The following is a 21,538-nucleotide window of genomic DNA, read 5'->3' as shown; positions in this document are numbered from 1 at the left end:
AGGGAGAATTTTAATCTCCATTCTCCTAATAAAATGTTTTATGGTATCTTCATATATTATTGTGTATTTTTTCAAATTATTTTGAAATAGCTTATTTAAATATTTATCAGTTGACTTGAAAAACAAGTGCTGGGGATTGAAATCAAGGCTTTGCGTTACATTGTCTATTAATAAGCTATACCTCAGTCCTCTTTACTTAATTATTTGAGCAAGTCCCCACCCTCTCTGCCCCCATTTCAGGTAGCACAGACTGGCCTCAGATACATGGTTAGGATGGCCTTGAAATTCTGATACAGTTGCTTTTGTTTTCTCAGTGCTAGGGTTACGTTACAGGCATTTGCTACCATGCCCTCCTTTTTAATTTGACTTTTGAAGAAGTATAATTCTTGTTTACTGATGGTTCTGAAAACTAAAGTTTAAAACAACTCTGTGTGACATATATATGCATGAATGTGCACTCACAGGTAAGTTTTCATTATATAGCCCAGGTTGGCATGGAACTCATGATTCGTTTGCTGAGATGGCATGTACCACCATTTGTGTAAAGTTCAGAGTTGGAAAAGAATGCTGTGATACATGTATGTGTATACTAGCTTTCTGGTTTTGAGGGAAGTCTTTCAAGTCAGACTCCTCTCCTTCCTTCTTTCTCTTCATGTTGCCTCAGGTTTATACAGACAGACTTTCCTGGAATTTGTCCCAGGTGTTGGGACTGTAGGTGTGAGCTACCTCACTCAGTGCATACTTTTCTTACCTATAAAATGGTGGGCTGAAATTAGTTTACTAGAAGACCTTCATGTCTGACTTTCTCATTTTTCTTGGTTCTTTGGAGAATTAATACAAGTTGAAATATTTATTCCAACATTTTAATGTTTTTCTTTTTTGGGGAAAAATGTAGCTATGGTTGAGGTATAGAAGAAATTTTTTTGAAACTGAGGATGTTGTTCAGTTGCCTTGCATGTACAGAATTTTGACTTCTGTCCCTAGCTCTGAGGCTAGCTGAGGATACATGAGATTCTGTCACACTTTTTTTTCCCCCAAGATATGGTTTCAATGTATAACAGCTTGGCTGTCCTGGAACTCACTCTGTAGACCAGGGTAGCCCCTGACTCAGAGATCTCTGTCTCTTCTGCCTCCCAAATGCTGGAATTAAAGGTGGTCATCACTACCTCCTGGCATCAAAATTTTTTAGGAGAGGAGTTCCTAACCGGTATTGTGTTTTTAGAATATTTGCATCAGCCCATGTGTTGTGTGATGTAGAACCAAACAGGACAATATACATGCATGTAAATGTGTGCTGTTTTGTAGTATGAGAAGTTTTTGTGTTTGTTAATGTGTACATATATGAGGCCAAAGATCGATATCAGAGGTGTCTTCCTCCCCTCTTTCCATCTGTTTTTTTTTTTTTGTTTTGTTTTTCGAGACAAGGTTTTTCTCTTGTAACAGCTCTATCTTGGAGCTCACTTTGTAGACCAAGCTAGTCTTGAACTCACAGAGATCCACCTGCCTCTGTTTCCCTCCTGAGTGCTGGGATTAAAGGTGTGCACCACCATGTCTAGTTTAAGTGTTATAATTTTTTTAAGCTGTATATAGATAATCTACTACAATTTATGCTAAGGTTGTGTAAACTACAGTCTCCAAGGTAAGTGATTAGACATGGGAGAGAGAAGGAAAGGAGGGAATGTCTTCCTTTTATGTGTTCTGTCTAATCTGGTAGTCAGGCTAATCATTCTTTTGAATTGACAAGGAAGACCTGTAAAATTGAGTAATTCTTTTCTGGTTTCCTGTAGAGTCTTCCTCTTCCTTATATCCTAGATAAAATGGAGTACTTTAGGGTCAAGTGCATTTAAAATGAAAACAACTTTAATAGTATTTTGGGTTTGTGTGAATGTAATAATGTTTTTTCTCACACCATGCCAGTTAATGTGGTAACTTTGACAGAATACTAACCTATTTCTCAAAACTGCCCTTAACCTCCAGCACTAGCTGCAAAAGGGTTCCAAGGCTATTCACCTCTTCTCATTTGACTATGGATTTGGTGGTCACCATGGTTTTGTGTTTTGAGTACACATGTCTGAAACTCACCAAATAGGCTAGTATAGCTAGTTAGTAAGCTTTAGTGATCAGCCTTTTTCTACTTCCTTAGCTTTGGAATTACAAGTGTGTACATCATGCACAAAGGTGCTCAGCTTAAAGTTTCTTTCTTTCTTTCTTTCTTTCTTTCTTTCTTTCTTTCATTCATTCATTCATTCATTCATTCATTCATTCATTCATTCAGTGTGTCTGTGTGTATCTGTGTCTGTCTTTGGGATTTCATTGAGTGTCATATGGTGTGGAGGTCATAGGAGAACTTGAGAGTTGGTTCTTTGCTTCTGTGTGTTCTCAGTGTTGAGCTCAGGTCATTAGAATTGGTGGCAATTGTCTTGACCTGTTGAGCCATCTTGCAGGCCCCAACCTTTGTTTGTGTTAGGCGTGTTCTGGGAAACAAACTCAGGTCCTAGTGCTTACAAGGCAAGCATTTTATTGACCAAGCCTCTTATCTTTAAGACAGTCTTGCCTATGTATCTCTGGCTGGTCTGGAACTTATTGTGTAGCTCAGGGTTGCCTCAAATTCAAGATTTTCCTACTTCTGCTTCTCAAGTGCTGAGGTTATAGTTGTTGCCACCATGTCCAGCTTATAGTTTCTATGTAACAGGAGTTTATATCTCCTGTGACTAGCGATATAGTTTTATATTCTGTGAGTTTTGTATTCATTCATCAGCTTATAGCTTGCCAGTCTTAAGTGTTTAAAGTACAGTGGTGTGGGAAGTGCTGTAGGCGCCTATACAGAGGTATTAATGAACATTTATAAATTGTGATTAAATGTTGTGAAGGGAACTAGTTTTAGAAATATATAGGTCTAACATCCTATCTTTGGGTTTATATTTTTTATATTTAACTCGGTGGAATCTCTCTTTGTGTATCTTTACATTGATTTATGAGGATAGGCCTATATGTGCCATGCATAGTATGCATGTGGTCGTTAGATGACAACTTGTGAAAGTCAATTTTCTTCTACCATGTGGGTCCTGTGGATTGAACTCAGGTCATCAGGCTTGGTGGCAAGTGTCCTCTTTGGCCAAACCAAAGACTATATTTTCATGTTGAATAAAATGGCAGCTCTAACCAGCAAGAAATTGTGCTCCCCCTCCCCCCGGGGATTATGCAAATGGTTTGTTTATTTTTCTCAAAGCTGTTGGGAGCTGCATTTGTTCCTTTGTGGCTGAGGGAGATTACTCAGTTGGTAAAGTACAAACCTGAGGACTTGAGTTCAGTCTCCAGAACCCACATAAAAAAGTTGGTACTTGATGCTTGCTCAGTTTTATCTTTTCTACTTGGTGAACACCAGGCCAATGAGAACCCTGTTAAAAAAAAAAACATGCTGGGTGGCAGCTGCAGAATTGACACCCGAGACTGTCTGTGGCCTTTACAATTTTGCTCACAGTGTCTGTGTACTTATATTCAGACACACACACAAACACAGACATACAAAGATTTCATATCTTAATTTTGCAGATGTCCAAATTGGAGGGAGTGCTGAGTAGATGGCTCAGTAGTTAAGAACTCTTGTTCTTGCAAAGGATCTGGCTTCCATTCTAGCTCACAACTGTCTCTTCTGATTTTCCTGGCCACACATGGTAGGTGCATAGGCATACAGATGAACAAAACACTCATACATGTAACTTAAAAAACTTTTTTGAGTGTATTTCAAAGTTAAGTACAACAAATTCTTTTTTGTTTTTTTGAGGCATGGTTTCTTTATGTAGTCCTGGCTGTCTTAGAATGAGCTTTTTAGACCAGGCCGGTCTTGAACTCTGTGAACTTGCTTCTGTTTGCCAAGTACTGGAATTAAAGGTGTGTGCCACCACTGCCTGGCAAAATTTTAATGCCATAGCCGTTTGCAAATCTTTTTTTCCCCTTTTACAGTAAATTCTCGGTGTATTTTTAATTGTGTGTCTGCATGTGCTGTAGTGTGCTATTGGAGGTCTGAGGACAACCTTGTGTAGCAGTCCTTGCCTTCTACCTTGTGTTTTGTATGAATCAGGGTTTCTCTTGTTCACTGCTTAGTGTGTACTATCTAGGCTGCAAGCTTCTGCTTCCCACCTCCTTGTGGGGCACTCTGGGATTCCTGGCACTTTTACTACTGCACCTGACTTTTATGTGATTCTGGAGATGAGATCTGAGCTCAGGTTGTCAGGCTTGTCTGGGAAAGTGCTGTGACATCTGAGCTATCTCCCCAGCTCATGTAATTATATTTTGAAATAAATCTTTATGGTTAGAAGAGCTGATACTTTCATTTTAAATATGTAGGTTGAGACTCTTCAAGCTGTGAGTAACAGCTAGGCTAACTGGTGCTACCATAGCTGCTATCATTGTCCAGTTCCTTCTCACATATACTGGGGGTGGTGGTCAAGGGTTGTGCTGCTTGTTACGTTCTGAGTTGCTGCAGCCCTGAGGCTGGATAATGAACCATTGTTTACAGTGTTCTTTGTGTTGCAGTTGATCTTTCATATAGTGCATGTGTGTTCATCCTACAGCAAACTTTCATATACCACATGTGGGGCTCTTTCTCATATCTCTTCTCTTTTGTCATTAAAAAAATATACTGATCTACTTTGGACTTACAATCAGGTCCAAAAACTTAGCAAATGGACCCTTGTAAAAACTGCTGCTCTGAGCAATTGCCATTTTTCTTTTTAGAGGTTTTTAGCTGTATCACTAATGCTAGTTCTCTTCTTTGAGTGGCTGAACTTGTTACTAGTTGAGAGAGAAAGATATGTATATAAATAGAAATCAATAGAATAATTGTTTTTAATTTCTTTTTAGGTCAACATCTAATTTGAAATATTAAAAGTGGATACAAAACTATTTCCGCAATGCAGACAATTAAGTGTGTTGTTGTCGGTGATGGTGCTGTTGGTAAAACATGTCTCCTGATATCCTATACAACAAACAAATTTCCATCAGAATATGTACCAACTGTAAGTATAAAGGCTTTCTGATAGTAAAAGGGATGTCCGTTGAAAAAATTTTGCCTACCTGCACTGAAATATTTTGTCTATCTTTGCCCTTTAAAAACACATTGAATTTACCTTTATTTACTTTGTGGGGTGTGTCTGTATGTACATACTGCCTTGGCGCATGTATGGAAGGCTGAGGACATATGAAGGAGTTCCTATGGGCTCTGGGATTGAACTCAGGTTGTCATGTTTGGCAGCAAGTGCCCTCACCATCTTGGTCATTATACTAGCCCAAGTTTTTGGCTTCTCATAGGTAATTACACTTTAAAATTAAACAGCTGAGGGTGAAGAGATGACTCCACAGTTAAGAGTACTGGCTGCTTTTCCGGAGGACTCAGATTCAGTTCCCGGCCACTGCACCTGGCTTGACTAGTGTCTTTTGGAATTAACCAAAAAGAGTCTGGAATCTTAGGTTAATCTTCAGAAACATAAATAGGGTTATCAGGTTAACATGTTGATGTTGGCTTCTGTGATAGCACAGCTGGTGTAGGACTTAGACTAAAGCTACATTAAGAAAAAAGATGAAGTTTCTTTGAGGGGGTGAGAATTTAAAGATGTAATTTGATAGCTGGGTGGTGGTGACACATACCTTTAATCCCAGTATTCAGGAGGCAGAGGCAGGCAGGAGGATCTTTGTGAGTGTGAGGCCAGCCTGGTCTATAGAACTAGTTTCAATACAGCCAGGGTCACACAAAGAAACTCTGTCTCAAAAAAAAAAAAAGGCAATTTGGTAATAAAACTACATTTTTGAGTCGGCCCATTAATCAGAAGATATTTTGAAGTTACAGGGGGCTTTTGTAGATCTTGTCTGAAGCCATTGGGAAATCTGCGTCTGAGTTTTTAGTTGTAAATGTGATTTCTAAGACTTTTATGACTATTTGCTGTGAGCTTCTGGGTGTTTTATATGTTTGTATATCATCGGGGAAAGAATAGCAGTGGCATAAGTTTTGAAACGGGCCTGCTTAGGTTAATTGTGTGTCTATGGTGTTTATGTCGGCATGGAAACGGACTTGGTATACAGTGCATATTTATGCCCATCTGTGGACTGAGTTACCATTTAGAGGATAGAGATCAGAGTTGAAGAAATTTACACATCACCTTTTCTTCCGTGGGAGAGAAAATTCAGATCCAACTTGCAGATGAGACTTGGTAATAAAGCTTTACTGATACTTTTTTTTCCTCCTTCTGAGGACTGGGTCTCAATCATGTAGCTTTCCTGGAACTTGCTTTGTAGACCAGACTGGCCTTAAACTCACAGAGGTCTGCTTGCTGCCTCTGTCCAATGCTTCCTGATTCTGAATTCCTTCCTTCCTTCCTTCCTTCCTTCCTTCCTTCCTTCCTTCCTTCCTTCCTTCCTTCCTTCCTTCCTTCCTTCCCTCCCTCCCTCCCTCCCTCCCTCCCTCCCTCCCTCCCTCCCTCCCTCCCTCTTTCTTTTCTTTCTTCTTTCTTTCCAGGCAAGGTTTTATCATGTTGTTAATGTTGGTTTCAAGTGACCCTTCTGCCTATACTCTGAAGTAGCTAATCTGGATAGATGCACCTGGCACATTTCTGTTTTTTTTCTTTAATTAATTATTTAATTTTTAATTGTGTGTGGATGATATTCACATGCCTGCAGGTGCCCACAGGCCAGAGGTGTTAGATTCCCCTGGAGCTGCAGTTACAGGGGGTTGTGAGCCTCCTCATGTAGGTATTGGGAGTTGAAATCAGTCTTCTGAAAGAACAGTACAAATTCTTAACCACTGGGTCATCTCTCCAGCCCAGTTTCAGTTCTGAATTAAAAGGAGCTGTCTGTTAATAAATACTTTTTTAGAAATTAGATCGAACATAGTGGAAGCTAAGCACTGTCTTAATTTTTTTAGACTTGAAGGGGAGTATTTAAAATTTTTATTATTTATTTTTGAGACAGTCTTATTTATTTTGAGACAGCCCAGAGTAGCCTCAAACTTTCTAAGTAGGTCAGAGTAACCTTGTCCTCTACCTCCTAAGTGTTGGAATTATGGGGTGTTCTACCATATTGTTTGTTTTTTCCTTTCCTTGTATTTTTTTCTCAAATGTTTTATGTATGAGTGCTCTATCTGTGTGTATGCCTTTATGTTAGAAGAAGGCATCAGATCACATTAGAGATGGTTGTAAGCCACCATGTGGTTGCTGGGAATTGAATCCCAGACCTCTGGAAGAGCAGCCAGTGCTCTTAACCACTAAGCCATTTCTCCAACCCCTTCTTTTTCTTTGTTTTAAGCTGATTTTCATTTAGCCAAGTGTTTTATTCAAAAGCTTCTCAATACCACAAGTTGTCAGAAAGAGTGGATGTCACCTTTCTTTTCCTGTCCAACCCTCTTGAAGATGGATGGAAAGGTCCTCTGTAGTCAGAGACCTGGTTTCTGTGATACCACTTATGATTTTGTTTCTCATGTAGTAGTTCATCCCATGATACAGTCTTCCAATTTTTTTTCTTCCAGTCCCCCCCTCCCCCCAGAACCATTCAGCTCATGCAAGGATATAGTTGATGAAGATTGGTAACATAAAAAGATTCTAACTAAGGGAAGATGAATTTCCTTCTTGGGAAGGAAGGAAGTGACTAGGAATTGTACTATCTCACTAACAGTGTTGCATTTCTTTGTTTTAATTTTAGGTTTTCGACAACTATGCAGTTACAGTTATGATTGGTGGAGAGCCATATACTCTTGGACTTTTTGATACTGCAGGTGAAAACTTAATGTCTCACAATATTTTGATCTGTAACTAACAGTTGCTACTGCATGGTGTCTTCTGGGCACCATGAAATTAGTATATTAGTAATTCACTTATGTTTTGTTATTAGGGTTATAATGATGGTTACTGGCATGGTGGCACACACCTATAATCCCAGGATTTAGGAGGCAGAGGTAGTCAAATCTCAGTTTGAGCCAGTCTAGTCTATGTAGTGAGTTCCAGGACAGCAAGGGCTGTAGAGAGACCCTGTCTCAAAAAACATACACACACGCAGAAAGATGGTTGATCCTGGATGGCTAATAGTAAGTAGTGAGTGTGGAATGCCCTGGGTGGATGGTATGGGAGAAGATGCAATATAATCTGAGACTCATTAGGTGAACTCCAGTGGGTTTGGAGACTGGACAGAGACTGAGGGTCAGAAACCATGTCTGCTGATCATTTCATTTTACTCCTTTGTTCAGATCTCACAGTTCGGGACTAGAGGTGTAGCTTAGCTGGTAGCATATTTCTGTACATGCGTGAGGCCCTGGGTTCAATCCCCAGCATTACCACGTAAATTTGTTACGACTCTAATCACAGTGTTACAGAAGCAGAAGCTTTTTCTGGATAGAAACAGGAGGTTCAGAAGCTCAAGGTCATATATAGCAAATTCAAGGCGAGGCGGAATATATAAGACTCTGAAATTAGTAATCTTTGTTTCCTAAATATAACTAAACTTCATATTTATTTTTATTGTCTGTCTGTCTGTCTGTCTGTCTGTCTGTCTGTCTGTCTGTCTATCTATCTATCTATCTATCTATCTATCTATCTATCTATCTATCTATCTATCATTTATTTATTCGGTTTTTCAAGACAGGGTTTCTCTGTGTAGCTCTGGCTGTCCTGGAACTCACTTTGTAGACCATACTAGCCTTGAAATCACAGAGATCCACCTGCATCCACTTACTTCTGCTTCCCAGTGCTGGAATTAAAGGCATGTGCCACAACACCTGGCCAGTTGTAAACATTTTAAATCAGTCCTTCAAAATGTGTTTTATTTTATCTTTTTTTTTTTTTTCCGAGACAGGGTTTCTCTGTGGTTTTAGAGCCTGTCCTGGAACTAGCTCTTGTAGACCAGGCTGGTCTCGAACTCACAGAGATCCGCCTGCCTCTGCCTCCCGAGTGCTGGGATTAAAGGCGTGCGCCACCACCGCCCGGCTTTATTTTATCTTTTAAGACAGTATCTTCATGTAGTCCAGGTTAGTCTTGCATATAAAATCTCTTTGCCTCAACCTCCTGACTTCTGATACTATGCATATGTTCAGATAAAAAGAGTATAACAATAAAATTTGTTTTGGTAAATGTTAGGTTTGGTGAATTTTATTGGCCTCTATCATAATCAATATATTTACCTGGTAGATGTGTCTATTTTTCCATTATCTAAATCTGTCTATATCCAGCCAGCCAGCCAACCACCCACTTACCTATCTGCCCATCTGTCCATCTTTTCATCTATCTATTCATCCACCCAGCTACCCACCCATCCACCCACCCATCCACCCACCCACTCATCCATCCATCCATCCATCCATCCATCCATCCATCCATCTAAATTTTAGTATCATAAAATTTTGCTTTTGCTTTTAAAACTTTTTCTTGACCTTGACAGCCACAGATGGACTTTGAGGTTCCCACTATTTTGCTCTTTTAGGATTTCTTGTGAATCCTGTGTGACTTGTGATAGCCATCCATGCATGTATGCCTTGGTTCTTTGTTTTTATTGTTAAGCACTATCCTACTCTGAATATAGCATAATTGTTTATCTACATACGAGCTGATGTGTTTGGGTTCCAGTTATAAGCTATTTTAAATATTGGTGCTATGAACTGCTTCTGTTTTGTCTAATGCCAGTAATGTTTATATGAAAATAGGTTTATAGAAACTCTACTTTCATTTCTCTTAGCTGTATATACCTATAAATGGAATTGCTGGATAGTGTAAAAATTCTGTTTTTAGTTATTTTAGGGACCTCTTTTTCAAGAGCTGTGTCAGTACGTTCCTGCCAGTAATGCATGAGGGTTATATTTTCTTTAGAGAAATGTAAATCCTCTGCCTTTTTTTTTTAATGAATTGGATTTGTTTGTAATTTGAATATTAGGAGTTCTCTAGATATTAGTCTCTTTTAGGTCAGGAATTGCAGGCTGTAGCATGAGTTCTAATAGGTCTTAATAATAAAAGTCTGGAGTCAGATATAGGGGAAGGGAAAATGCTGAGAGATCAGAGAGACAAAAGAGCAAAACTACAGCCACCTTACCTACTCAGACTGAGCTCCTGTTTCCTCCTGCCTTATCACTTTTTCTCTCTGCCCAGCCATGTTACTTCCTGTCTGTCTGTACAGACCTTCAGACCTATGGTTAGCTAGTGACCAGTTTTGCCCTCTGATCTTCAACAGTGTTTTTTATCCCTCTTTTCATTTTGTGAATCTTTGACCTTCCTGGTTAATTCCTAAGTATTTCATTATTTTTACATATCCATTGACTTTTGCCTAGTTCAGTTCATTTTTCTGAGGCCTTTCCAGTTTCAGATATTGGCTTTAACATGTACATGTGGACCAAGTTTGGTAGTTATTATGGATAGCAGCTGTTTCCAGTAAGAACTTTACAATTAGTATTCTATTAGGCGGTTTTACTGTGACTGTAACATAATCAGAAGTAGATTTGATTATTTTTTTTAAATATTTATTTATTTATTATGTATACAATATTCTGTCTGTGTGCATGTCTGCAGGCCAGAAGAGGGCACCAGACCTTGCTTGCTTGTGAGCCACCATGTGGTTGCTGGGAATTGAACTCAGGACCTTTGGAAGAGCAGGCAGTGCTCTTAACCACTGAGCCATCTCTCCAGCCCTTAATTATTTTTTTTAAAACTATACCTGTAGCAGTACTCTATTGTTACTACATTATTATTGAGTTACTAACAAAGATCTAAAAACTAAAAAGCAAATAATATGCCAGTTTTCTTGCTGTATAAGTTATTGACATATGTAAATAGATTTAACTCAGAAAGTATTGTTCAAACAGCATATAATATCAAGCCATACCTTTGAGTAGATAACTTGCTTTGTTGCTAATGGGCAGTATGCTATGAACTGTACTCCTGAAGTGTTGACAGAGCTGTGCCCCCCTCTCCCTTTCTTTCTGAAATAAGTGTTTTTCTATGTTATTTTGGCTGGCTTGGATCTTGCTTCGTAGATCAGGCTGGTCTCAAACTTGTGGTTCTTCTGCCTTTGCCTACTGAGTGCTGAGTTTATGGGTATGTTCCACTATTTCCTTTTTTTTTCTTTTTTAAATTTTCTTTAAAAAATTTTCCCTTTATTTATGTGAAAACATATGCCATAGCATTTGTGTATGGAGGTCAAGAGGGTCACTTTTGGGGGAGTGGAAATCAGGTTGTTAGGCATGGCAGAGCCTAACTCATGGGTACCATCTTTACCTACTGAGTGATCTTGCTAGCTTCACCATTACCCATCTTTGACTTTTTTTTTGATACCTGATCTCATGTCATTCAGCCTTTTTACCTCTGTCTCCCTAGTACTGAGATTATAGTCTTTGCCAACCATGCCTGATTTTAATGTGCTATGGGGGTTCAACCCAGGTCTTTATGCATGCTAGGTACTCACTACTTTCTAAAGAGCTATAATCTTAGCCCTTGACCTGCGATTTTAATGCCATGCGGCCATCAGATTTTAGTTGCTAATTTCTCCTAACTTTTTCTTTAGGGCAAGAGGATTATGACAGATTACGACCGCTGAGTTACCCACAAACAGACGTTTTTCTAGTATGTTTTTCAGTGGTTTCTCCATCCTCATTTGAAAATGTGAAAGAAAAGGTCAGTCAGACTCTTTCCCTTGAAACCTGTACAGATGTTCTGTTGCCCTGTTAGTTTAAGAGGCTTGTGGATTAACAAGCATTTTAAAACCTTCCTTTTAGTGGGTGCCTGAGATAACTCACCACTGTCCAAAGACTCCTTTCTTGCTTGTTGGGACCCAAATTGATCTCAGAGATGATCCCTCTACTATTGAGAAACTTGCCAAGAACAAACAGAAGCCTATCACTCCAGAGACTGCTGAAAAGCTGGCCCGGGATCTGAAGGCTGTCAAGTATGTGGAATGCTCTGCCCTCACACAGGTAAGGACTCTGGAACCTCTACGTCTATGTAGTTTTGTTTTTTTTTAATTTTAATTTTTATTTTTTTTGTTGTTTGTTTTTTTAGCATTAGGATAACAAAGGCTCTTCCTTTTATTTTTTTTTCTTAAATTAAAAAAAACATGTCTGTGAATGTATACGTGAATGCAGTTCTGCAGAGTGTGTAAACTGACAACATGACCATTCAAGGCATAACTGAGAGGGAGATTTTTTTGTAGATATGAGGGAGAGTGTAAACAGAGGCATCTGGATGGATCCAGAGCGGAGAGAGAAAACAGTAGGTAGGCTGGACATGGCCAGCAGACTGGACTTGGTCATGAGAGAGACAGGTAGAATGAGAGAGGAAGAGAAAGATGACCAAGAGAGGGCTAGTGAAAATAGCAGAGTTATAAGGTAATGAGAAGCTGAGGGGAGGGAAGCATCTGAGCTGGAGAAGTTTAGGGTAAGGAGTGGGGTGAGAAGAGCCACAGACTCTGAAATGTATAGCAGGTGCTTATGATCCTGAGGGAACCTGGATGTCAGCATGTGCTAAGGAGCACCAGAGGTAGCCATTTGTCCCTGCTGCCTGAGATAAGGAAATGGCTTCTTTGGTATACAGGATCTGTCAGAATTTGGACCTAATGTTCCCACCTTTTGTTTGTGGTAAATGGCAGTGTAATCTCTTTTGCAACTGCTTCTTAACTGAAATTAGGACTTTGTTGTCAGGGCCCAAGAAAGCTAGAATGTTGGTTTAAGGATAGGGGTGGGGAGGATAGGCTGCTTTGGAGTAGTCTAGAATGCTAGTCCAAAGCAGGGGCTCAAGCCTGTTAGAAATTCTGTCAAAGCATCTAGTTTACATTAGCTTTCAGCAAGTTCAGGCCTTGCTGGTTCTGAAGGACCACTTGAGGCTGGCATGTTTGGAGCGCTTTGAATTCTGCAGTTGTTTGGAAATCTGCTGGGATAGATACAGGACAGGAATAGAAGGTAAAGATAAGAAGCGTAGGGGAGAATCTTTATCTTGGATATAGACTTGAAACTTCAGGGCTATGGTCCTAGTAGTTGGGGGCAAGGAGTGGTTTGGTGGAAGGAGTCTGGAGACCAGGGGAAGGAGAGAGCTCATTCTCAGGGATAGGCAGTAGGCAGGGGCACTTACCTGGTGTCTGTTTTACTTCTAATAGGTGGATCGAAGTCTTTACTTCCTGAACTTACATTAATTTTTTCTTAAAGTTTACAAAAAGATAAAGGTTTAGCATTACCACTGTTTGTAATCTGCACTGAAGTCCTCATTGTAGAAAAAGCAGTTAACAAATGTCTGTAAGCCAAAGTTGTTTTCAGTATAGTGAGAAATACTTTTAAGTCTATATTTAGAAAACAACCAAAAGAAAAAAGATGAGCCTGCGACTATAATAGTAGTCAGTGCTTTACCAGATCTCGATCGCTAACTTATCAGAACTCCACTGATTAATGTTAAAATTTCAAATTTTTGAAATTTTTTTGTTTGTTTTTTTCCTGAGACAGGGTTTCCCTGTGTAGTTTTGGAGCCTGTCCTGGAACTAGCTCTTGTAGACCAGGCTGGCCTCGAACTCACAGAAATCCGCCTGCTTCTGCCTCCCGAGTGCTGGGATTAAAGGCGTACGCCACTACTGCCTGGCTGCGTGTTTTTTTTTTGTTTGTTTGTTTGTTTTGGGGTTTTTTTTTGTTTTGTTTTGTTTTGTTTTTAGATACTAAAATTTTCCTTTCTTGCTAGTTCTGACAAATGATATCACACAATTCCTAGGGTAATTCACCTGGGATAGACAATTAATAATTGATACTTTTGAGTCACAGGAGGCTACTGTATGGGCTACTTTTGCCATAGTCATCAATCATACATTATATATTATCTTCAGTTCTGTGTTTTTTTTCCCCAAGATTTATTTATCTATTTTATGTATGTATACAGGTGTTTTGTCTGCATGTACATCTGCACCCCAGAGAAAGGCATGTCATCCCATGGGACTACAGTTAAAAGACAGCTGTGAGCTGCCTTGTGGGTGCTGGGAATTGGTCTCAGGATCTCTGGAAGAGCAGTCAGTGCTCTTAACCACTGAGCCATCTCTCCAGCCCCCAGTCCTGTGTTTTTAAGGGTATTATTTCCCTTTTGGAATTTTCCTCTTGACATTTCTGAATGATGTGACTGGAAGTGCTCTTGGTTGGAGCTGAGTTCAGGGAGCAGTGAGAGTTTAACATGTTTGTGACTTCAGTCTTCTGGGGCTTTATAGCACTGTGTCTTAGTTCCTTCTCTTGCTCTAGCAAAATACCCCAACCAAAGCAGCATACAGGAGAAAGGTTTTTTCTGGCTCACAGTGTAAAGTTCAGTCCATCATGGTGGAAACCAAGGTGCTGGATCTTAAGCGCCTGCTCACACTCATTCAGTCAAGAGACAGAACAAATGAACGTGCTAGTTAGTGCTCAACTTGCTTTGTTCTTATCCAGTCCCAACTCTTCTGCTCAGGGAATGGTTCTATCCACATTTAAGAAGGTTCTGCCAGTGTCAGTTAATGTAATCAAGTTCATCCTCCACAACCATACTCAGAGGCCTTTTCCCAGGTGTGTCTGGATTCGGTTAAGTTTATAGTTACTAGCCATACGTTGTTTTGAGTGTGATTCTAGGAACAAAGGAAAGAATTTGGAAATAATTAGCATTGGACTCACTGATCTACATACCTAATTAAAATAGAGGTCACTAATATGTTAAATCTAATTATATTCATTATACTTTTTCAGTTATTGTTCATTTTTTCATATGTTAGGTTCTTGATCCAATGTATGCCAGTGATATATGTATAATTATACATAGTTAGATTTTTATGAGAGATTTAGTGTATGTAGGACCAGATGCATAATTTAAACTCCCAGTTTTTTGCTTTGTTATGTATGAAAGCTTTTGTACTTAACCAGATTTCTGTAGGATAACTTAAGGCACAATTTCTTAGTTTCACACCCCCAAGCCCAGTTTAGCAGTTGATCTCATTGTAGAAGCAAGTATTTAAAAATTCACAAGAACTTAACCTTTTCACATAGCACAAACTGAGACAAAAACCCAAGTAGTGTTCTAATACTATCCCTTGAGAAATATGGCAGGATAGAGAGGTGAAGGCAGGTATGGGGTATGTGTGTAGTAGGGAGGAAGTGTGTAGAACCTGACCGTATGTATCTGAGACGTGCCGTCTGTTCTTTAGATATGGGCTTCTTTGGGGAAATAGAGGCAAGTAGGCCATGTGAACCCAGTTTTAGGTCACTGGTGAAGCTTATTTTAGACAGTTGGATACTTCATGTAAGATTTCCACAGTATGAGCAGATTATCAAGTTTCTTAGAACTGGAAGTATGGTGAGTTACACAGGAGAAACATTTTTCTTTCCAGATTTTGAAGTTAGAAGGAAAAGAGGTAAAAGATAGAAAATGCAGTTTGTGGTTATGTGTAGAAGTTCAAACCAGGTTCTGTTTTTTGATTCCTCTATAATTAAACGTTTATTGTAACAAGATAATAGTAAAGCCAAGATTAGCCTTGATTCCTAAGGTAATTCTTTTCCCAAAGTAAATACACAAGAAAGGATTGTTGTTTTAATTATTAAAAAAAAATTTTTTTTTTTTTTTAAGCTGGACAGTGGTGGCACACACCTTTAATCCCAGCAGTTGGGAAGCAGAGGCAGCAGATCTTTGTGAATTCGAGGCCAACTTCGTCTACAGAACTAGTTCCAGGACAGCCAAGGCTGTTACACAGAGAAACCTTGTCTTGAAAAACTGAACCAAACCAAACAACAACAACAACAATAATAATAATAATTTTTTTTTTTTTTTTTTGGTTTTTCGAGACAGGGTTCTCTGTAGCTTTGGTGCCGGTCCCGGAACTAGCTCTTGTAGACCAGGCTGGCCTCGAACTCACAGAGATCCACCTGCCTCTGCCTCCTGAGTGCTGGGATTAAAGGCATGCGCCAGCACCGCCCGGCCTAAAAAAATTTTTTGAGACAATTTTCAGTCTGTAGCCCAGCTAAGAGTCTCCTTGCTGAGTGTTGGGATTAAATCACCTCACCTGGCTAGTTCCTTCTTCAGTGGGTTATATACCCTATTTCTAGCAGTCCTCTTCCTCTGTTTATAGTCCTTGCAAAGTATTTCCCTCCTACTCTCTCGTTTCTTCTTATTTGCCTGTGAGTGTTTATACAGATACATGGACAGATCACAGAGGTACTTTAGTGTTCATATAATATTTCTACTGGGGAAAAAGGATGTAAAAGAAGAAAACTTTTAAATCTCAATTTTTTTATATTTATTTATTTATTTATTATGTATTTATTATTTATTATGTATACAATATTCTGTGTGTATGCCTGAAGGCCAGAAGAGGGCGCCAGACCTCTTTACAGATGGTTGTGAGCCACCATGTGGTTGCTGGGAATTGAACTCAGGACCTTTGGAAGAGCAGGCAATGCTCTTAACCACTGAGCCATCTCTCCAGCCCCTAAATCTCAATTTTTGATTGCTCTCATTTATTTTCTATCAAATGGATTGTGTGGGTATGGTTCCTCTGGGGGTTATGTAGGGTATAAGGAGGGCAATGCCTGGGGTAGTCCAGTGGATGACACCACTGGGGCTATCTATGTTCTGGAAGTTTTGAGACATTTTCTACTTAAGATCAAACTGACTTAAATAACATGCTCTGGGTGGTAAACCTGTGACTTCTCAAGGGTAGGTGAGTTGTCTGGGCTCGAGAGGTCCTCTGCTGCCAATTGTAGTATCCTTGGAGTTTCTGGCAGAGCTGTAAGTGTATTTGTAGTCTAGTCCCTTTAGATGTGAGGATGTTCTGTTTCCATTCCATGCTACATGCGCTGGACCCATGCAGACATCTGAAAGCATCGAATTGCTTGCTGACTCTCATTCTGAAACCCCATTCTTTGTTTCCTTATGACCAGGGTGGTGGTTCCTTGCTCTAATAACATTGCTGAGTACGTGAAGTGCATGCTGTTTCTGGGGTAGATTTTTTATAAACTCCTATAGTTGCTGCTACTGTTGCACAGGGATCCTGAGTGACTGGGAAACTGACTTGCTAAATCTCGATTAATCCCATCCCATCCAGATATGTCATTGAACCTAGAAACATGTAGCATGCCTGTTAGTTGCTGTTTGTGCCCTTCAGTTATTCAGGGGCTGAATTCACAAAAGCCTGGAATTCTAATAGATTTATTTCCAAAATAGTCGTCAGCATTAGTAGTAATGTTGGGGGAATCTTGAATTTTCCAACACATCTATCTTGTGTTTACTTAGCTATTTTTTTTCTTTTTGAGATTTTTATACCAAAATGTAATACTAGATTTCAGTATGTGATTATTTAGACGTTAACATACTGCATTTTTCATTAGTTTTTTTTTCTTGCTTAGTTAACTTTTTTTGAGGTGAAATTTCTGTTCACTTATCTACCCTCTCAGTATTCTCTCACTTACAAATGAGCATTCTAGTGTCTCCTTTCCTTGAGCATGTTGCTTCTGTGAATTCAGCTCTTTTAACCCAGACTGCTGTTATATCTGCTAGTCTCTAATCCTCTAACCTGGCTGCTATTCTCTCTCCTCCCCTCTGTCTTGTAGAGAGGTCTGAAGAATGTGTTTGATGAGGCTATCCTAGCTGCCCTCGAGCCTCCGGAAACTCAACCCAAAAGGAAGTGCTGTATATTCTAAACTGTTTTCTCCTCCCCCTCTTTGCTGCTGCTTCCTGTCCCACTACTGTAGAAAGATCATTTAAAACAAAGGAATAAAACCATCCTGTTTGAAAGCCTCTGCGTCTTCTTACTCAACACATTAGCGCAAACTCTGTATTCATTTTTCATCATGAATGCAAAATCTTAGACTATTTTTTGTGATCAGTTGTCACATTAGACTTGTTTAATTTTCTGCTGCTTGAGTTGCCTGATGCTCAGAGCTTTTGTTTTGAATTATTACTGCAAAAAGGAATGTGGTCTGGCATTAAGAATGATGTCTTGGAGAAAACAAGAGTTTTAACACTTCTAGATGTTAGTTCTAGATGGAGAAAGTATCGCTAAACATCGTTTTACTCAGTAATTACTGATTGTTAATTGTAATTGCATGACAAACTATGAAAAGGTTGACTTGCTAGTAGAGTGTATTGGGGAAGGGAGGATTCTCCTACGGTTTTTCTGTGTGCAGTGAAACATTGTGCTGCTCTTGCTTTGGCTGTTTGTGCTGTAGGTGGTGTTTGTCATTCTGGGATGGGGAAGGTATTCATGTATCTGCTACTGCTTTATGAGTTTATTGTTGTTACACATTATCTCCTAATCCTAGCATCCATTTAACAATTAACTTAAGGTTTGCTGATGTTGAAATGTATAGCTACTGCCTTTATATTTTCCTGCTTTTGATTTTATTGTTGTGAGGGAAACATACAATTGTGGTTATCTTTACATTTTGAAATTAAAAATATACAATTGTTTGTATAAATGCCTGGTGAAGCTTTATTCCTATTACATTGACTGGCTCTAACTTCACTTTTCTATCAGGTACTCACCTCTGTCTGCTTCCTTGAATCTCCTTGGCTCTGTCTAATTAATTAGTGGGATAAAGGGAGTTCAGAGTGAATATATTTATAGCTGCCATACCCTTGCTGCCTACCCACTGCCTTCCATATAACATGGATGCCATTGCCCAAGTGTATTCTCTGTTTACATGCTGCTGTTCCATTTGAATGCAGAGCTGCTTTCCTTGTTCCTACATACACTATTTTAGCATTACATCACAAAACTCATCGAATGGTCATATGACACGTGCTTGTTTGCTTCTTGTGATATACATGTATGTATGTATGTGTGTGTGTGTGTGCGTGTATTTGCAAAAACTTATCTCAGAGAACTACTCACAAGTATCTGCTCCTGTGCTAGCGTTGCTGAATCTCTCCTGTACCCTGATGAGACAGCTGGGTGAGGCAAGATTGTTAGGTCAAGTTGTAGGTTTATTAATGTTTCTTTGTTTGCCCACTGTCTTTGGGGCTTGACTGTTGTAAACATGAACTCCCCCTCTGCTGTTATACTGAAAATCAGATTGCCCATTTTTTCTTTCTTACCCCTTTTCAGAAAGGCCTAAAGAATGTGTTTGATGAAGCAATATTGGCTGCCCTGGAGCCTCCAGAACCGAAGAAGAGCCGCAGGTGTGTGCTGCTATGAACGCCTCTCCAGAGCCCTTTCTGCACAGCTGGTGTTGTCATCATACTAAAAGCAATGTTTAAATCAAACTAAAGATTAAAAATTAAAATTCGTTTCTGCAATAATGACAGATGCCCTGCACCTACCTACATGCATTTATGTAAGACAAGGCCCATTGGTATGCCCCCTGCCCTTCCAGTAACAGTTAATTTTGAATAATTGTGTATTGTCTGAAAAGTGATGAGTGCTAGTTTTTGTTTCCTTGTTTTAAAAAACAACAAAATCCCCACCCACAGTTTTCTTTTGTTTGTTTTTTGTTTTTTTAAAGCAAAGCATGCTTGTGATGACTTTGTAACAGACTAATTCAAATTGTCAAAGCTGCTCCCTGGTTCCATTTTGGAGAGTAATTTGGGGCATCTTGTGTTTCCCTACCCCCAGCCCTTCTCTCCTTTTGGGGTGTGTGGGGGGTTGTTTCTTAGTCTTGTTTTTTAAAAATTTGTTAGCCAGTGGACAGCCCTTAGGGAGGAGGACAGATTATTTCCACATTCCACTCCCCAGGCGTAGTTTAGCAAATGTGTCCCCACCTGGTGCTCTTAGGAAGGAGTGTAGAAATGCCTCGTTTAATAACATGCTCCTTCTTGAAAGTTGCCTTTTTTCTCTACCCTTGAGTGGATCTAGTCTTTGAAACTCATGAAGGTGGATGGAAGCTGTCTTACCCCTCTTTCTAGGATGCACTCTGTATGTGACTGTGACTTTCAAGGGTATTTGTTTTCCATTTGCTGATTTGGGGAGGGGGGGTAATTTCTAACTCTTTCATTGATAAATGAAAAAAAAGTATTGCACCTTTTGAAATACACCAAATGGATTGAGTTCCTAATTAAAAAAAGTTCTTTTGCCCCTGTCATTTTCTTATATGCTTAGTATTTTATAACTCACTGTAGTTTTCCTAGATTCAGCTGAAGACCTGGTACATAGGCTTCCTTAAGGGATGGTGCTAGAAGACAGTGGTTACTGATGCTTGCCATCTCCTTTCAGGTGATGATGAGGTTACAGGCCATTTAAGAAGCTTCATTAAGAAGCTGTGAGCATGTGGGGAGGGGAGCATACTTAACCAACATGGGGACCAGTCAGGGCTATCCCCTTTTTTTCTTCCATGCCTATGAGGAACTTTTGAACCACGGACTGAAGCTCTCTCATTGAAGAAAAATGTCAAGAGTCTCACGACTCGTCATAAGTGTTAATAGATTTTATCAGATTATTTTGTTTGCAGGTTCCAGTCTTTAAAAATGTTTAGGTAATCTTCTCCTTCCCCAGCCCTAATCTTGTGGATTCGTCAGTGCTGAACCAATGCTTCCTTGTGTCTCAGTTCTTTGTAGATGAATTCTTTTCAGATGTATTAAACAAACAAAACCCTTCACAAGCCAGCCTGAAGGTCGTTGTTTTCCCTTCGCCTCTTTACTTTTCAGGTATTTAGAACTGAGGACGTGACTGCTACGTGACATCAGCATCTAACAAATTTTGGGATAAAATTTTAAAACTTTATTTTTGTTTTCTGGCAGTAAGCTTGTGTTGTTTCCCTCCATATGTTCAGGTTTATGCCTTTCCTCCTAAATTTGAAAGCTAGCTCAGAAATTTCTTACCTTGTATGCTAAGTAGTAGGTCAGAGAAGTTGTTAGTGCAGATGTATTTATGAAGATCTTGTCTCTTGTTGTTGGAAGGCAGCATTAGCATACTCCTATAGTGCAGTGAGAAAGTAGACCCCTTGTCCCAGCCTGCCTGCATTGGTGACTTTCAAATCTGAATACTTAAAAAAAGTACAGTTTGCATAGCGAAATCTACAAATAGTTCCCAGGCATTTCTAAAAAGCACCCAAGTTTGAGATCCAAGATACTAGTCGTTACTCTCACATTACAAAATTTTGTTTTGTTAATATGATTCATTTTCTTTGGTCAGCAAGAATGATATATTTACTTAATTGCATTATACCAATTTGTTTGAGAAGCTTAGAACTTAGTCCAGTTCAGTGTAAGCTCACTTTTCCATAGGGATTTAAGTTTGGCATGATTGTATTGTGTTAGAACTAAGCAGGGCTGGGTAGGAAGGAATTTGAAAGAAGCACAGTGAAGCTCTACTGGTTTTTATTTTTAATTACAGTTTTAGTATTTTGTGAGTGTTTGTATGAGCATGCCATGGCACATGTGCTTGTTTCTCCTTCAGCAGGTGGAACCTATGACCAACCTCAGGTTGTCGGGTTTGGCACCAAGTACCTTAGCCAGCTGAGCCATGAGCTGCTATCTTGTTGGCTCCTTGCTTTACATGTTTTAACCAGTGCATCTTGCTTTTTGACCATTCTAGGGAGAGGCAACTGGATCTTGCCATGATATTTTGGAGAGCAGAGATGTGTGTCCCAACATCTTTGTGG

General features: G+C 39.4%; 1 protein-coding gene across 4 annotated transcripts in view; it reads left to right on the top strand.

Moving 5' to 3' along the window:
• The window catches only part of Cdc42 (cell division cycle 42), a 38,008-nt gene extending 17,472 nt beyond the window's left edge, over window positions 1-20,536 (top strand). For 2 of the 4 annotated variants that reach the window (XM_075946766.1, XM_075946768.1), the window contains exons 2-6: window positions 4,864-5,018; window positions 7,690-7,762; window positions 11,527-11,636; window positions 11,738-11,935; window positions 19,048-20,536. In XM_075946766.1, the coding sequence (XP_075802881.1) occupies window positions 4,914-5,018; window positions 7,690-7,762; window positions 11,527-11,636; window positions 11,738-11,935; window positions 19,048-19,137 (576 nt within the window). In that variant the 5' untranslated portion in view covers window positions 4,864-4,913 and the 3' untranslated portion in view covers window positions 19,138-20,536. Of the gene's footprint in view, window positions 1-3,552; window positions 3,675-4,863; window positions 5,019-7,689; window positions 7,763-11,526; window positions 11,637-11,737; window positions 11,936-17,551 lie in introns of all 4 variants that reach the window. The other 2 variants (XM_075946767.1, XM_075946769.1) reach the window with 2 other exon arrangements.
• The last annotated feature ends 1,002 nt before the right edge of the window (window positions 20,537-21,538 follow it).

The sequence above is a fragment of the Microtus pennsylvanicus genome, chromosome 13 (assembly GCF_037038515.1).
Source record: "Microtus pennsylvanicus isolate mMicPen1 chromosome 13, mMicPen1.hap1, whole genome shotgun sequence".
In the NCBI taxonomy this organism is placed as follows: Eukaryota; Metazoa; Chordata; class Mammalia; order Rodentia; family Cricetidae; genus Microtus; species Microtus pennsylvanicus.
This window is presented reverse-complemented; position numbering and strand designations above follow the sequence as displayed.